General features: G+C 41.2%; 1 protein-coding gene and 1 long non-coding RNA gene across 2 annotated transcripts; both read right to left on the reverse strand.

Moving 5' to 3' along the window:
• Positions 1 to 6945: 6945 nt before the first annotated feature.
• Positions 6946 to 8782, reverse strand: LOC122092756. The gene is made up of 2 exons (XR_006144296.1): positions 8129 to 8782; positions 6946 to 7266 (listed from the first exon to the last, which is right to left on the reverse strand). It is a non-coding gene; the product is annotated as an uncharacterized LOC122092756 (long non-coding RNA).
• A 1134-nt stretch (positions 8783 to 9916) lies between these two features.
• On the reverse strand, positions 9917 to 12486 carry LOC122093338 (DNA-binding protein BIN4-like). The gene is made up of 3 exons (XM_042663657.1): positions 10736 to 12486; positions 10434 to 10573; positions 9917 to 10324 (listed from the first exon to the last, which is right to left on the reverse strand). Exons 1-3 carry the CDS (start codon positions 10821 to 10823, stop codon positions 10226 to 10228), a joined length of 327 nt encoding a protein of 108 aa, XP_042519591.1. The 5' UTR covers positions 10824 to 12486; the 3' UTR covers positions 9917 to 10225.
• Positions 12487 to 17771: the final 5285 nt, after the last annotated feature.

Here is a 17771-nt window from a genome sequence, read left to right on the forward strand (position 1 = left end):
TGATGAATTTTTGAAAAAAATTTGGAAATTCAATATAGCACCGTTATGCTGCCCAAATTTTATTAAAATTTTAATCATGGTTTATAGAATTGGTCAGTTGATCCTTTGCCAATCTATTTAAGTTCTACACTCATGCATAAAATGAAATGCAAGAATTTAGACTTTTTCATCTTATTACAACTTTTAGTTATTTAAAGCTTTTATGTTCACCCAACCTCGGGGTCCTATTATAAGAATTCTAGGGGATCTATCACGTATGCTATGAGTGGGTAGAGCATCACACTTTGATACCACCGCTGTCACACCCCATTCTCACAAAACCGGACTGGTGACCAAGTTAACACATGTTAACCTAAAACCTACCAAGATTATTTGATACAGTAACCACTACACAGCATACCCATAACTAAATAAAGCAATTTCGGTATTTCAGCGGAAGTCTTACAAATAGATACCTGTAAATACCCCAATTCTCTTGATACCCAAATTGTATTACATAGTACATATACCTGTGGGCTGTAGGCGTGATATATACACAAGAATTACAATTTAAACATCCAGAGCACAAAATGGGAAACATCATAAAATAATAAAAAAGAAACCTAGATTGGTATCAGGGATCGAGCTGAGGACTGGCTCTAGCTCATCAGCCGGATAACCTGCAAGATCATCGAAAAAGTGATGTACATGTGGGATGAGCTCACTAGCCCAGTAAATGAAAAGAAAGACCAAACAATCATTTGTAACACAAATGCACCTATATGTATGCAAGTCCCTTTTTATTATCTTAAACCATCTAAACATCACATCCAAGTCATAGGTCATGTGCTACTCGTAACCACAGTGCGTGTATGCCCCGGGTACGGGCCACGAACCCCATCAGGTGATACGCCCATAGGGTTGTCGGAGAAGGCCAGCCGTGGGTACCAAAAAAGTAAAATGGGTCTTGCCCTACATTAAAGTAAAATGGGCCTTGTTCTACATTAATTTAAAAGTAGTATGATTGGCCCTCTTGTTATATCACCAAAGTTGCCGACCGTCCTAGTGATCGGTCAGGCGTACTTCTAACCACCACCGTTGGTACACAACCTTGGGCTTCCCCCCAGTGATATACCCAATACCTGAACCCCGGCTGGGAAGGGTCGTAGCACTAGGATATCTCATTCCTAATCGCATGCTCTTATATGAGATAGTATGACTGTATAGTACTACCGCGTCCCCATTCCACGGGCCACCAATGTATTCGTGTCCAAGCCGACTACGATATCTAGTTTAGCAATGCATTATATTCAATAATTTAAAGTCATCCATCTCACAACTCAAGCAAGAGTAAGCTTTTAACAATTAAAGATATCAACATATCAAGTTATAAGTGAATTCATACTGCACACATCAATGCATGCAAATGGCATTTGAGAATGACTAAGCTACACAGAATAATAAAATGTTGACCTGGCTAGTCTACAACAATAATGGAATGATGCAAAAACACTCCAAAAATAAAGTCAATGTTCTCTTCCCACTTACCTAATTGTGTACAAAGATCATCCTTGGTACGAAGAAGATCCGGTGTGCGATGACGCAAGTTTCTAGTTAAACCTATCATAAAGAGGTCGAGTTTAGTATATCTCCACTTTAGGTTCACAACCAATGGAATGCGATAAACCCAATGTGTTTAGAATCACCATAGGAGGTTGTCCGATAAATTTGGGCCCAATCAAAAATCGAAGAGTCGGATTGGTAGGTCAACTGACGGGCGAGGTACCCGTCGGTCCTTGCCCGTCGCTCAACTTAGGGGCCCTGTAAGGCGCGACGGGGGGCAAGAGCAATGGGCCAGGTGCCCACTGGTCCTCGCTCACCATTCGGCCAAGGGCCTTTACCTAGACCGGTGGGCCAGGAGCAGCTAGCCAGGTGCCTACCTGTCACACCCCGTTCTCATAGAACCGGGCCAGTGACCGGGTTAACACCGGTTAACCCAAACCTGCCAGGATCATCTGATACTGTATTCCACCACAGCATACACACAACTAATATAAGCTCATCAGATCAGCGGAAGACTAAGTTTTACCTGTGAATAATCCCATAATACTTGATACCCGAATAGTGATACAATAATTATATAATGTGGGCCCGAAGGTATGATATTTACACAATAAAAGTACAATTCATATATCAAGTATGTAAAGGAAACCATCAAAATAATCAGAGTACACAGCTCAGCTCGGTAACAAAGGCTAGAGCTCAGCTCGGCATCAAGGGTTGAGCCCAGCTCGGCATCACATGGTAGAGCTCAGCTCGGCCTCAGAAGTGGAGCTCAGCTCGGCATCAGAATTGCGGTCCCGCAGAACAACTCTCGCATGAGCAGTCAATGCCGTGCTCTAACTCCTCAGGGGCCCACCAGTCCTCTTCGGGGAACTCGAATGTGGGACCCACCCCGTGCTCTTCAAATGTATGACCTGCAAAATCATCTAAAAAGGGGTGTACACGTGGGATGAGCTCACTAGCTTAGTAAGTGGTAAGATGGACCACACAATAGTCCACACATCACAACACAATCATATGCACTACATGCCATGCATTACAGTTTAAATCACATCTACCTAAGCAACATTACTAAGTCCTCGGTTTAGTGCTACTATAGCCACAGTGCGCGTATACTCCAGGTACGAGCCGCGAACTCCATCCCGCGATACGCCCATAGGGCTGTCGGAGAAGGCCCACCGTGAGTACTCAGAAAAGTAAAGACAATGCCGTCCACCGGCTCTCAACAGAAAAGTAAATGACTGAAATTAAAGGTGCTGACTCTAGCAATTTAAAAGCAGTACGATTGACCCTCTTGAATGTACCACCGGGGTTGCCGATTGTCCTAATGACCTGCCGGGCGTTATGTCTAACCGCCACAGTGACCCGACAACCGTGACCACTGCTTCCCCCCAAATGATAACCCAACACCTTAACCCCTGTTGGGAAGGGTCGTAGCACGGGATGGTGAAAATCCTAATACCGTATGCTCCTATATGACAATAGTACGATTGCATAGTGCCACCGCGTCCCATACCACGGGCCACCAATGCACTAGTTTCCAAGCCGACTACGACATCTAGTCTATCAATGCATCATGCACAATGATGTCCACATTCAACATATAAACATCTCATTCAATTGGCATTTGGAAAGTAAACATAACACACATGCATAGCAATGTGAGGATGACTAATCTACATAGCATTTTCATGATGGCATGACTAGACTAGATACATTTAGATGAATGCCAACAATGCCTTGAAACAAGGCCAAACGTCCTCTCCCCACTTACCTGTAGCGTACAAGGATTCCCGTTCGGTACGGGTGAGATCCAGTGCGAAACGGGTAGGATTTGGTGAACCTAACATAATTGAGCGGGGTTAGTACTTCACCATTTTAGGATCAAAATTAACGAGATCCGATGACAAAATCATGTTTAGAACGTTAAAAGAAGGTCGCACGTCCGATTTGGGTCCAATCGGACGTAAGAATCACCTTCGGGGCCACACAGGTGAGTCAGACAGGTGGGCTGTCTGGCCCACCGGTTCTACCCACCAGTTTGGACCGGCGAGTAGGGGCCCACCGGTCTGGCCCGCCGGTTAGGCCAGGGGCCCCTGCTAGGACCGGCTGGTAGGGTGGCTCGCCGGTTAGCCCGCCGGTTGTGCCCGAAGACCCCTGCCCTCACAGGTGGGTGCTCATAGGCGGGTAGGGGCCCACCGGTTCCACCCACCGGTCTTGGCGGGAAACCTGCTGTTTCTTCCCAACTTCCTCTATTCTTTGGGGATTCAAATGGGGCTTTTACCAACCCATTCTTCACACCTTCAAGGTCTTATAGGATGGTTCTAACCTAGATCTAGGTTAGATTCAAGTGATGGGAAACCATCTTACCTTCTTTGCTCAAGAACAACTTCAAACCCTCCAAATCACTTCAAACCCACAATGCTTCTTCCACCTTGTCAATACCTCTTCAAATCCTTCAAGATCCACACATAAATCATCTATTAAACCTTAGATTCATCATTTCAAAGGGGATTTACAAGATCTCAAGAAACCCTACTCGAATCAAGGGTTTAAGCTTGGGTATGGTGAATGTTCAAAGAACCCAACTTTGCTTACCTCTAAATGTAGATCTAGAGTTGAAGATCACTCTTCTGGCGCCGGAATGGGAAGATCAAGCTTCGGCGCCACTGAAATCCTTCTCTTCTTCCTCTTCCTTCTCTTCCCTTCTTCTTCCCTTTTTTTTCTCTCTCCTCTTTACTATCCTCACCAACGTACGGGTGTCATAAATGAAAAGAAAAGAAAATCATAAATGCTATATATATACTTCCTGAATAACTAAATAGTGCACATGGATGGGTCACTCAGGTGGGTGGGTGCACCCACCTGTCCGCCCACCTGAGGGCCAAAACTTAGGATTTTGACAGAGTTCGGGCCTGGTGTGAACCCCACCCTGGCATACGATGCAGAATACGTATATACCTTAATATACAGCTACAATACCTGCTTTATCCGTACATGGCCTTATGGCAGGTGAATGTACACGGCTTGGGCACTCCCATCTCTTCTGGCACTGGTTCGGACTCATCAGGCCAGTCGGTGTTCAAGGTCACCCTTGCCATCATAGCCCATAAGGAACCCGCTCTAACTCCCTCTGGTTCGGTTCCTGCATGGTTAAACCGGGTCAACCACGTAATCAGACCGGGTTTAAGAAGTAGGGTATTACACTACCGATCCTGCTCGCTGGTCAAGCCAGCAGCCCATCTAGGACAGGCAGACTCCGGATTGGTGGGTTCGACCATTTCTAGGTACCCATCACTTAGAACTGAGATTTTGCTGCTCACCTCCATTCTTCATCCCACATTAGGGAAACCACCATTGGTTGATTCGACTGCATTTTCTATAAATCTAAGGGTCCATATCATGATTTCAACATAGATCTAGGATCAGTTCAAGATTCTAATCTTGGGTTTTACCTCTTTGCTCAAGAACACTTCAAAAACCTCAAATCTCCTCTCTAGCTCAAGAGATCAACCAATGCTTCTCGAATCTTGAAATTTCTTCCTCTAAAACCTTCATAAACAACATATAGGTATTTCATTAAACCTGAGATTCATCATTTCAAGTGGGGTTAACAAGATCTAAAAGATTCCTACCCAAATTGAAAGGTTTCACTTAGGTTTCTTGGGGTTTTAAGAAATATAGACTTTACTCACCTCAAATCGTAGATCTCGAGATGGGGATCACTAATCCGACGTCAAAATCGAAAGATTCAACCTCGACGTTGCACAACGAGCATCTTCTTCCCCTTTTTTTTCCTCCTTCTTCCCTTCTCTTTCTTCTCCTTCTCTCTCTACTTTACTTTTATCACCCACCGTGTAAAACAATAAATGAGGGAAAAAAAGGTAATAAATTCTATTTATACAAAATATCTAATGACCAGAGTGGTGGGTCACACTGGTGGGTCCGACCCGCCTATGACCACTCACAGTCGGCCAAAACTTAGCCAAAACATTGGGATTTTCGATGGAGCTCGACCTCGACACGTATTTCACTCTTAGTAATTGATCAACATGCGTACTTAACATAAAACATGGCTACGTACCTTTATTGTGTGTACATGGCCCGGTGATACATGTAAGTGCACGGCTTGGGCATGCAAACTTCACTAGGCACCGACTCTGACTCGTCTGGCCAACCCGAGTTTAGAGTCACCCTTGCCATCATGTTCCATAAGGTACCTGGCTCGGTTCGCTTGGGTTCAGGTCCTGCAAGGCCAAACCGAACCAACCGGGTAATTAGACCGGGTTTAGAAAGCACGGTATCAAGGGCACATTTGGAGCAACCGGCTGGTTAGCACGATCAGCCAGTTGCATTACCTGGAGACCTTTTAACTGCTTCAAAAGGGGTTAAATATGTGTGGGCCCCTCGGCTACATACGCATATGCCCCGAAACACCTCAATTGTTTGTCTCCACATACATAGTAATGGATTAATGGACAAGGACCCCATGGAGGTGGACCCACACTGCCAATCATTAGATTAACCCAGTACAGGCAAAACTCATTAATTAACCAAATAGGCTTTAGTCATTTGCGAGCCTATTTAATGCTCAACCACCTCTCATTTATATCTCTAAGAGAAGCTTTGCAAAATAGGTAGGTATCATCCACAAAGAGGAGATGAGTAATCTTCGGGGCATGTCTATACGCATTAATGCCTCTAAAAAGGTATATGTTGAAGAGCATATAAGCATCGTGGAGCAAAAGAATAATAGTTGTCTGCAAGAATTAGAGAGTCTTCAAGTTAAGATATACACAGTTGGATACCAAATAGAGAACTATAGTGCAAGTTTGGGATAGTCGCGGGAGCAAAACTCGGTGATGCAATGTCGAAGTTCTTATTCTACCATAGCATCCCATCTAATGTTTCAGTGAACATATTATCAGACCATGATTGACATTTCATGGGGGGCTGGCCCAGGAGTGAAGGGGCCCATTCCATGAAAACTGATGAATGCCTATTTGCCCTAACAAAAAGAGTTGGATGAATACTTTGACACATTAAAGGGGATGGCAAAATATGGAGTTTCAATGACATGTGATGCTTGGATTGAACCCAATAAACAATCCATCATCAAATTCATGGTACATTATGATGGTAATTTCATCTTCCTAAAGTCAGTGGATGCATCCAAGGAGAAAAAAATATGCATTGTATATATATATAAGTTGCTAAAGGAAGTTGTGGAGGAGATGGGGACCACAGAACATCATCTAAGTGGTGTGGTCAAGCGATCAAGATAGGTGATGTCACACCCCGCTCCTGCTAGGATATTAGCGGTGTGACTAGGACACTTACCCATCCTTTATCTCTACCAGGATCTCTAATAGTAGTACCTTAACCATCACAATCATAACACAATTAAACCAAACTAAATCATTGAAGTGGAATAATATAATAAAGACCAACTCGTTACTGGGGAGCTAAAATGATAATCTTATATTTTTAAATAGATTTATCACAAACGTTTACAAAACATATTCATAATACCACAAGAGTTACCAACAACATCAAGATATCAAAAATGATAATGGGAAGTTTGATCCTCGGTTCATGGTTCATGGTGCCATATAGGCACATGCATCACATGCATAATCCGAATCATACTCCTTGGGCTCTTGTGTCCATTAGTTCCCGTCGCAATCCGTCATGGAAGAGGATGTGTCACTGCTCATTCATCATCTAAAAAGCAACATGGACATGGTGTGAGCTCCAACTAGCTCAATCTGAGATGGGTTTCATGCAAGTAATCACATATATTCCATGATGCGAGATGATGCAATTCATTTTATTATTAACCACCTAACATACAACTAAGTTGGGTCTATGCTATTACTACACATTAGGCAATATCTCTGGTCCCAAAATCGCCATCGGTCACCCAGCGACACAAACCCTAATCATGAATAAAGAGGTTGCGGTCCCAGAATGTGTCCTCGGTCATCCAACAAACCTTGATAACCCCCTCTTGGTAGCCATGACACCGAAATTATCATTAGCCACGTCGGATTAGTTTTTGCCTTTGGCAACAATCACATTGTACTGCGAAAGTGACTTTCCGAAAGGGTTCATCGAACATACCACGATGGGTTATCCAACACCTTACCCCATTTTGGCAATGGATTGTAGCACAGGGTAATTATACTTAATCAACGTAATATACATGCCTTTCAAATTGATATAGTTAGTATGACCATACAATATCGGAATTCCCATCGGCCACACTGTATTCCATGTCCAAGCCTAGATTAGCATACATATACTTATGATGGCATACAATATCAGAATTCTCATCAGACGCACTAAATTCCATATCTAAGCCTAAACTAATGCACATCTAAATGCATGATCCGATCTACACTGTGGTGATCATGGTACCGAAATTCCCCTCGGCTGCACCAGATCTCACGCAAATGCAATAATCAACATATCAACATTTATACAGTTCAATAGAGCATATATCTTATAATAATCACATGCTTGCAATGACATACATCAATTCTATATTTAAAGCACTCCAATATAAGTTCCGACCACTACTCACCTTGTTTGTAGACCGGGTGAACTAATATCCCAAGTATGGATGCCCGAATCAAACCGCGCTAGGCCTCACCAGATGTGAATATCTCTATCCTAATTGCAACGGTAAACGAGCGTTAAAGAGTGTCAAAAGGGGTTTAAGAGGGTCCCCTAGAAGGCCCCTTAAAACTACCAATGTGATAGTTCAGTAAGACTCATTGGTAGATGATTGTTCCTACTGGTCGGTGCTAGCAATGAGGTGGACAGTAGCTGATTAGGATCAGTAGACCCACCAGTAGATAGGCACCGGTTGGTAGTGGAACTACCAGTGGCAAACTCAGAAGATGCTAAACTTCTCAGGGCTTCGTCACTTCCGGTCCGGTTATCAAGATTTCTTCTATGGGGTTTGTAGAGGGTCTTCACACCTTTCATTTAAGCTCGACTGCTCATGTTTTCACCGAGCCATTTGGGAGTTATGTCGAATCATCGATTGAAACCTTAAACCTTCAATTGAGCCAAAATGATCCCAAAGCTCGGGTAGCTCACTTTGAGCTTGAAAACACACGAGGGAGTACAATTTGCATTATCCCTGATCACCACAAGTTACCAGGGTCAAGGCGTACCCCTCCAACCTAGCAAAACCCCGATTTTCTACCTATGAAAAACTAAAAAATGGAAAAGGAAAGAAGTTGGAGAAGGTTCTCTTACCTTTGGGAACAACCGGCAACAAAGGGAGAGTGCCCGGTGGTCCTCTTCTCCTTATTTCTCTCCCTCTCATGTTTTTTTTCTTCAGGTGAAAGAATGCTCCTTAGGGCTCATTTCCTTATTTATGGTAAAGACCTTAGGGTCTGTTTGCTTGTCCCATAGGCCTTGGCCAAAATAGCTTAACCCAGGGGTCAGGCCACATAGACCCACCACCTTAGACCCACAAGATGTGTAAGTCAAGAGGGTAGGTTCCATGTAGTTTGGGGACAAAAGTGGGGTAGGCCACTATGCGCAGCAGGTCCCATGAGCAAATAACACATCAAGAGCCACCGATTGATGGCCACTGGTAGGTCACTGTCCAACCGGTGGATAGTACAATTGTTGCACTTCGTCATTTCTCAACTCCTTTTTCTGACACCTAGGGTGGTTCCCTAGGGACTTTTGCATGGCTTTTTACTAATATTCCTACCGTGCAAGGTGGGGTCAACTGAGGTGTTTGGTCAGTTATCATCAAGGCTTGGGAGGTTTGAATGCTTTCCAATTTGACCAAAAACTTCTGCATTGACATGTTGGTCATTCCTCCCCTCTATACAATAGATTGTTGCAAGCTAATAGGTAGTAAAAATGACACTCTCAGGTGCATTACCCATTGACAAAAGTTCAAATTTGACCAGATTAGGGCACAACTGTAATAGGTGACCACAATTATCTATAACCATGGACTTTCTTTAGGTGAAGCCTAACATTACTCGATTTGCCAACTACATGGCACTAAAGAGCTTTCATGTGACGATGGTGGCCTGAGGGCCATTTTTTCTAATGAGGAATGGTTCAGTGGGAGGGAATCAAGTTCGCTAGGGATAAAAAGCCCAAGGAGAGCCTTTTTGTACTATCAATGATAAATGTACTTGGGCTTATGTTGGTCCAACAATTGTACCATCAAAATCTCCAGAATTGCTCCAACAGAAGCCAAATTCTAAGCCTTTTTATTTGACAAGCTTATCCATCCAATCTAAAAATTCAAGGATCATTGGCTATACTTTCCCATCCTTGTCAAAGGAATCCAGATGAGTAAAGGTTAAAATCATAAGTTTCACTCTTTTTTTTAGGTCTACAGTTACAGCCGAAATGTGGCAACCTCGTGTATCAGTTGATCAATTCCTGTAAAAGAATCAAATTTAAAGGCCTCATCTCATTGGAAGCTTTACAACACCGCAAACACCCCCACTATACCCACCTCCCTCAAAGAAAAAAAAAGAGAAAAAGAGGAACATACAGAAGAGAAACCAGGGCCATCTTGCAGCGCCTATTTCCTCTCTTCCTTTCGTCCGTATGTGTAATTGTGTATAATCCCTTCTGGGCAGTGAATCCAACACTTTCCCCCAAGGGCACATCAGCATAGGTTATGTAATCTCTCTCATTTCTTGGCAGATTTTGCTTTCTTTGGAGCTTGAGATTTCTTTTTCCCCTTCTTTGGCAACTTTCCAGCCATTTTTCCCTTCTTCTGATTCACTCCCTGCATCCAAACTCCATCCTATAAGTACACTTGCACAAAAATATCACAGGTAGCATTTTTCAGTTGTAGAAAAGTCGCTCTATTCCATTAAAAAGGTTTTACAGCATACCAATGCTTTCTCAACTTTTCCCTTGTTCTTCCCCGCAGTTTGTTCCTCCCCTTCATTGTTCTGATCAATCTGATGAGCATTTGATTTAGTCATCTTCTCTGCTTCCTCTTCTGAGTCAAACGAGAATCCATCAAGAGTTCCTGCTCAAAAGGAGTCCTGATAAAACGTTATTATGGGAGAAGTCCTATAAACTCCCCTTGGAAATGGAGAAAACAATGGAAAGGTTAATATTTTCAGTCTGAATGCCTACTGCAGTGGTACAATCAGTATTGTGATGGAAAACTTCAAGGACGAAATCTGACCTTCAATCATTGTTTCAGCCTCATAAACGTTAGACTGAGGTTTCAGCTGAATGAAGTCATTCATGACAGCCTCTATCTGAACAAACATGGTACCAATCACATCAGTTAAGAATATACTTTCAACAACTACTACTCAGCCTTTTCCCACCTAAATGGGGTCAGCTACATGGATCCGTGAGAGGGTAAAATAATAATAAAAGTAAAAAAGAAAGGAACACGGCAACACCTCTGAAACATCCCACTTAAATGGGGTCAGCTACATTGATCCTTGCTTTCCAAACAGCTCTATTTGAGGTCATAGAGTCAAGACCTAACCTCTGCATATCTTTCCTCACTATTTCTCCTATGGTCATTTTAGGCCTGCTTCTAGTTCTTTTAGCTCCTTCTATCGACATCTGTTCACTCTTCCTTACTAGTGCATATCAAGGCCTTCGTTGAACATAGCCATACCACCTCAAACGACTTTCTCGGAGATTGTACATCATCGTGGCAACTCCCAAATCAAAGCTCTAATATGGTCATTTCTTACTTTATCCCTCCTAGTTTTCCTACACATCCATCATCATCTCTGCTACACTTAGCTTATCTATATTGCGCTTCTTCACTACCCAACATTCCACCCCATACATTATAGTCAGTCTTATGTTGTCCTATAGAATTTTCCTTTAACCATTTACAGAATATGTCGGTCACACAATTGTCCTATAGTAAAAAATATATGTTCATTGGGATGAAATACAAGTTCCTTTTTTTTAATTTTTTATTATACATATCTATATATTGTAATGGGTTTTAGGGAAAATGTCAGTTACCAAACGGAACCTAAGGGGTTTAATGGTCTTTGTAATTCTCTAGAACTTTCTCTCTGTTATTATAAATAGGGAAATTTAAAGTTTTACCCCCTAGAGAATGTCACTATTAGAGAAACACCCCCTGCATAATTCACAATTACATTCAGACCCTCTACCGTCAATCTCTGTTAGGGAATATACCTTAAATGCTGACATCAGCTGGTATATTTTTTTCTAAATACCAAAATACCCTTCTAAAAAGTGAAGTACCTAATATACCCTCTCTTAACCCCCTAACCCCAAATCGAATCTGAACTCCATCTTCAAATCAATACTGAGCTCCTTCATCCCCAAATCAATTTTTCTCCGTGAAGAGCAAGGGCTACAAGCCGGTGACGAGCATCGCCGATTTCAAACTAAAACCAGTAACTGAAGTCCATATAAAGTCTAAACCAACCATGATGCAACATGGAGAGAAATCGCCGATGCTCTTCGCCGACTTGTGCCTCTCCACACAATGAATACAATAGAGATAGAAATACAAAGATACTACTCTGCTATCACATATTCTAGTTTTCTTGTCATCCCCCACCCCTTTTTCCCGTTTTCTTAATATTATTTGGGTAATTGGGTGTTCATTGATTTGTTTGTCAGTTGTAACATTAGGTTGGTAGGCCATAAATCTCAAGGAAAAGATTGTTTCCTTTTCTGGTAAAGAAAGATTAGTTTTATATGACTCCCAGTCCCCTAGAGCCGTAAATGAAATCAGATCGGATGATGCCAAAGCCTGAGCCAGACCCCTTAAGTGTTCCTTTATTAGATCAGAAATCGAAGGAAAACAAGAACGGATGACAGAAAAGGATGGAACATTAGCAACAACTGTTAGAACTCCCTATGGGTTTGAGTTTGAAACCCTATTGAGGAAACCACACAGGAAAAACAAGAACACGAATCTAATAAAATTATGGAGGATCGATTTGTACCTTTTACCTAGTATGCTGAAGATGATTGATGTTGGTCACTCCCACTTTCGCTCTCTTGGCTTGGCTATGGATCTTCTACAGCCCCTTAAACCTCCTTGGTTCTCTCACTTTAGTGGTAAAGTGGGGAAGAGTGAATAATGGTTGTAGGGACCCAAAACCTAGTATTTATAATACTGTCCTGCACTCAAAATCCTAAACCACAATGGGTTGAGCCAGCATATCCCTAAGCTTGAGTGTGGACCGAACCGGTTCATGCAATTTGACTCTCACCCATTTAATCAACCCGAATAATTAATTTAGCCCATAAATCCAACAATCTCCCACTTGGGCTACATTAATTATAAGGATGTCTTTTAAATTGGTGTGGCCATAGAATCTTATTACATTAACCACTCTTACTGTGATTCAGTTGAAAAACCACTCACATCGAATAACAGCAGAAGATACACCTCAATATACGGCATACAACTTTCTGTTATTACAAACATAAGTAAGTTTCTTAACACGAATCTATGGCAAATATTGCCTATGTTTGTGACAAATACTGTCTTAAAATGTGGCAAACATTACCTTTTGAAATGTGGCAAAATATTGCCTATAACTAAGACAATTACTGCCTATAAAAACATTTTCAAATGAAATCATAAACCAAATATTTCAAGAAATAACTGTGCATAATGTAAATGCTAAAACTTAACCATAATTCATCAAACTGTGCCCCAAAACATACGGGCTAAGGTTCAAAACATAAACAAATACTAAACAAAACCAAAGCTCCCACTAATCAAGCATTTTAAATAATTGTATGTAAAGAAATCCTAACTACTTGATGGGACCAAAATTTACTTGCTCTCAATTGCTGATGATCAGTCTACCTCACCCTTTCTTAGTATCATCCTGCTTATCAACCCCAGAATTCCTCCTCTTCTCTAACCATTTCTTGAAAATAAAACAGTCCTTCTTCACATGTCCTTTCTTATGGCACCAGAAACACTCTACGTTGTTGGTATTCTCTTCATCCTGAGCCTTTTGAGATGTGTCAAGTTCTTGAGAGCTATTAGTCCTGGCTTGACGCTTCCTCTGTTGGAAAAATTTTTGTTCCTTCTGCTTGGTCCACCAGAAGATCCCTTGTGGAAAGTTGCATGTGCACTCTCAAACTTAGTTTGTTTCAATTTTTCTTCCTCTTGAGTGCAAATGGAAATGAGCTCATTTAGGCTCCAATCGTCCTTCAGTGCAATGTAGATAGATTGGATAACCTTATACTGACTAGGGAGGGTATTCAGTGCAATGTGTACAATATATTCTTCATCGATCTGTATTCCAAGATCCTTAAGTTTACCAGCATCAGTAGCTACACCCAAAATGTATTCTCTAACACTCCCACATCCATCATACCTTGTATTCATTAGCCTGGTCATCAATGTGGTTTTCTCAGCTTTCTTGTTGTGTTGAAATCTAGCTTTAATAGCATCCAGGAATTCTTTTGCAGTGTCTTTGATCTCTATGTTCCCACGTATAATTTCAGGAACTGCCTCTTTTAAACCAGTATGCACTTTCTGTTTGCTTTAATCCATTTCTTAAACTTGGTCCTTTCAGCACTTCTGCTCGAGTCTGTGAGAGGCTCAGGTTTAGGCTCCCTAAGTGCCAAGTCTAAGTCAAGAAGACCTAAATGCAATTCTAATTCCTCCACCCACTTTTGATAGTTGTTACCAGTGAGTATTGGGATGGAAGATACATAACTTGAGGGAATGGCCATCTTACTACAACAGTAACAACACAATACATGCCAAATATCAAAATATAAATCATAATATAAAAGCATGTAATACCATCAATATATTTTAAATAAGAGTTACAACTAAAAATGTATCCCTATCCTTTGGGATAGGAATTAGTTGATGCTCTTATATTCTTCTTTTAACTGTGAAAACAACACTAACTTTGGAATTCAATCACCTTTGGGCAAAAGAACTCCAAATTCAATGTCCCTTTCTGAAATGTGGATGATTATCCTCAAACCTTGATGACATAACCTTTAAGAAAGTATCACCTTTACTGTTGGGGAAGATACAATCGAACTGAATGTACCACTTTGGTGGGTTTCACTTAGTTCTATCATATCTTTCCCATTGGAGATGTATATCTTTATGTTCAAAACATACATATAAATATGTTACTAGGACAACAATAACCATACAAGAAGTCACAACCGCAACTACATTCCTATCCTTTGGGCTAAGAATGCACTGGTCCTCTTGTAAATTCATATTTACTGTGAAAAGAACAATAATTTTTGAAATCCCCTCACCTTTGGGCTTAGGAACCTCTAGGTTACTGTCATTTTCTTAACTTTGGTGACATCAGCTTTGGGCAAATGGCACCTACATTGCTACCCTGTGGAAAATCATGAAATAATAAGATGTACCACTTTGGTGGATTCCACCTCATCATTTCATGGTTTCCTAAAGCAAAATTACTTTGCAACTAAGAATGAGCGGAAACTTACACCCTTTTCCATATTAACATATCTCAATTTTAAAAAAAAAAATTTCTCAATTTCATGGTAACCAATAACATATATATTTTTCAAAGCATTGATTTATGCCATTTTGTTTCAATGATTGAAACTAAATACAACATAAAATTTCAAATAAACATGACATATTAAAAATTAGATCATTAAATGTGGCCCGAAACAAGAAATCCAACGTAAAAAACAGATTTCAATTTGGCCTTAAAACGAACCTTTAAATGAAATTTAAAGTAGTTTAAATAAAAAAAAACCCAAAAGGAACAAATTGAAACCAAATACAACATAAAATTTCAAATAAATATGTCATATTAAAAATTAGATCATTAAATGTGGCCCGAAACAAGGAATCCAACGCAAAAAACAGATTTCAATTTCGCCTTAAAACGAACCTTTAAATGAAATTTAAAGTAGTTTAAATAAAAAACGCAAAAGGAATAAAAACCAAACAAGCCTTTAAGTTTTTTTTTTTTTTAAATCAATCCAAACCAACCGGTTCGGGCATATGAGTTCCGGGTCAAATTCGGGTCAATTGGTCAACGACCCGGTCAACCTTTGACCGAGTCAAATAGTGCACATGAGTTGACCCACTGTGTCCCGAGTCAAATCGGTAGGGTTTTCGAGTTGAACCGGCGATGACTCGCCTCCGTTTTTTTTTCTCTCCTTCGGTAGCCGGTTTCCAGCAGAGCGTGCCGACGCGTCTGGAAGTTTTCGGTGACTTGCGGCATACTGCCGCGACCGTCTTCTCCTGATCTACAACTTTTGTGAAGAAAGTTTTCCCATACAGGATATTTAAGTGGTGGTAAAATTACGATTTTTATGATTTTCATGATTTTTAATCAAATCAGGTTTTAAGTAATAATCAAAATCCTCATGTACAAGAAAAATTCAATCGATTCTTGTCCCATGTGGTCTGCTCTGATACCACTTGTTAGAACTCACTATGGGTTTGAGTTTGAAACCCTATTGAGAAAACCACACAGGAAAAACAAGAACACGAATCTAATAAAATTATGGAGGATCGATTTGTACCTTTCACCTAGTATGCTGAAGATGATTGATGTTGGTCACTCCCACTTTCGCTCTATTGGCTTGGCTATGGATCTTTTACAACCCCTTAAACCTCCTTGGTTCTCTCACTTTAGTGGTAAAGTGGGGAAGAGTGAATAATAGTTGTAGGGACCCAAAACCTAGTATTTATAATACTGTCCTGCACTCAAAACCCTAAACCACAATGGGTTGAGCCAGCATATCCCTAAGCTTGAGAGTGGACCGAACCAGTTCATGCAATTTGACTCTCACCCATTTAATCAACCCGAATAATTAATTTAGCCCATAAATCCAACAACAACTCCCCTAGCTCCTCCCTTGTCAAACGATGAAACCAACCTTGAATCGGGCGAGGAAATCTCAGAAAAAGTTGGTTAGAAAAAGAAAGTTATTGCAAAGGCAATAGAAGGGCAGCGATTGCACAGTTATCGAAGAATGGCAGAAATGTGCACAGGGACGGAAAAGGGTGAGCGTAGGGATGGAGAAGGGCGAAGGGTTTTGCTCCTTTAAAACCAACGGTGAAGGTAAGGGGTATTGATGGGTTCGTGTAAAATAAGATGGGGTTTTGTGTTTTAGTCAAAAGGGTAAAATCGTCATTTTAAAGCCTCACTTAACAGAGACTGACGGTTAGGGGTCTAAGCGTAATTGTGAATTATGCAGAGGGTGTCTCTTTAATAGTGGCATTCTCTAGGTGGTGGCCCTATAAATTCCCCTTATAAATAAAGAGGGCTGGTGTGTCTCCTTCTGTGGCCATACTATGTCTGTCTCTTCTACCCCTTGGATTATAGACTCTAGGGCTTCTGATAATATGACAAGCCGCTTGCCTCTTTTCTCACAGTACACTACTGCCTTGATACTGGTAAAGTCAAGTTGGCTAATGGACTTATTCCACTATTCTGGGAAAGGGCATTGTTCGTTGTACCTCTTCTTCGTATCTTTCGGCTGTATTGCATGTTCCTTCTTTTCCCACTCACGTTTTGTCCATTAGTAGTCTTACTTTCAGTCTTAATTGCAAAATCACATTTTTCCTATCTCATTGTGTTTTTCAGGATCTGGTGACAGGGGCAACGATTGGCTTTGGTAGGGTGCGTGGTGGTCTATATCTGCTTGATGATGACTCAGCATTGGTCTTTGGTCAGGCTCTTCAGACATCTTTTATGTCACCTCCCATCTCTGAGTTACTACAAACTGTCTACAGTGTCATCGTCAGTTGGGACATCCCCCTTTGGGAACTTTAGCTAGGGTTTTTCCCTCTTTTAAAAATTGTAATTCGAGTCTTTTTTTTTTTTTTTTTGTGAGGCATGTCTTTTGGCCAAACAAACTCGGATCACTTACTCTATTTCTGGAAATAAAAGTGCCACTCCCTTTTCATTGATACATTTTGATATTTAGGGTCCATCCCGCTATGCATCTGTCAATGGTTATCGGTAGTTTTGTCACTTTTATTGATTGTCATTCTCGGACCACTTAGGTTTATATGATGAGAAGCAAGGGCTAGACCTTCTATTGCTTTCAGTAGTTTCACCGCATGGTTCAGACTTAGTTCGGTGCTACCATTAAGATCCTTCGAAGCGACAATGGATGTGAATACTTTGAAGGATCCTTTTAGCTTATCTTTCCGATCATGGGATGATCCATCAGACTAGTTGTGTGGATGCTCTGGCTAAGAATGGATTGCTGAG

Source organism: Macadamia integrifolia, chromosome 11 (assembly GCF_013358625.1).
Source record: "Macadamia integrifolia cultivar HAES 741 chromosome 11, SCU_Mint_v3, whole genome shotgun sequence".
Lineage (NCBI taxonomy): Eukaryota > Viridiplantae > Streptophyta > Magnoliopsida > Proteales > Proteaceae > Macadamia > Macadamia integrifolia.

Excerpts from the sequence above, each read along its gene's own strand:
- LOC122093338 (XM_042663657.1), bottom strand. The coding sequence starts at position 10,823 with ATGTTTGTTCAGATAGAGGCTGTCATGAATGACTTCATTCAGCTGAAA. Across the intron at positions 10,574-10,735 it reads GGCTGAAACAATGATTGAAG|GAACTCTTGATGGATTCTCG; the intron begins GTCAGATTTCGT and ends CCTTTTGAGCAG. Across the intron at positions 10,325-10,433 it reads GAAAAGTTGAGAAAGCATTG|GGAGTGAATCAGAAGAAGGG; the intron begins GTATGCTGTAAA and ends GTTTGGATGCAG.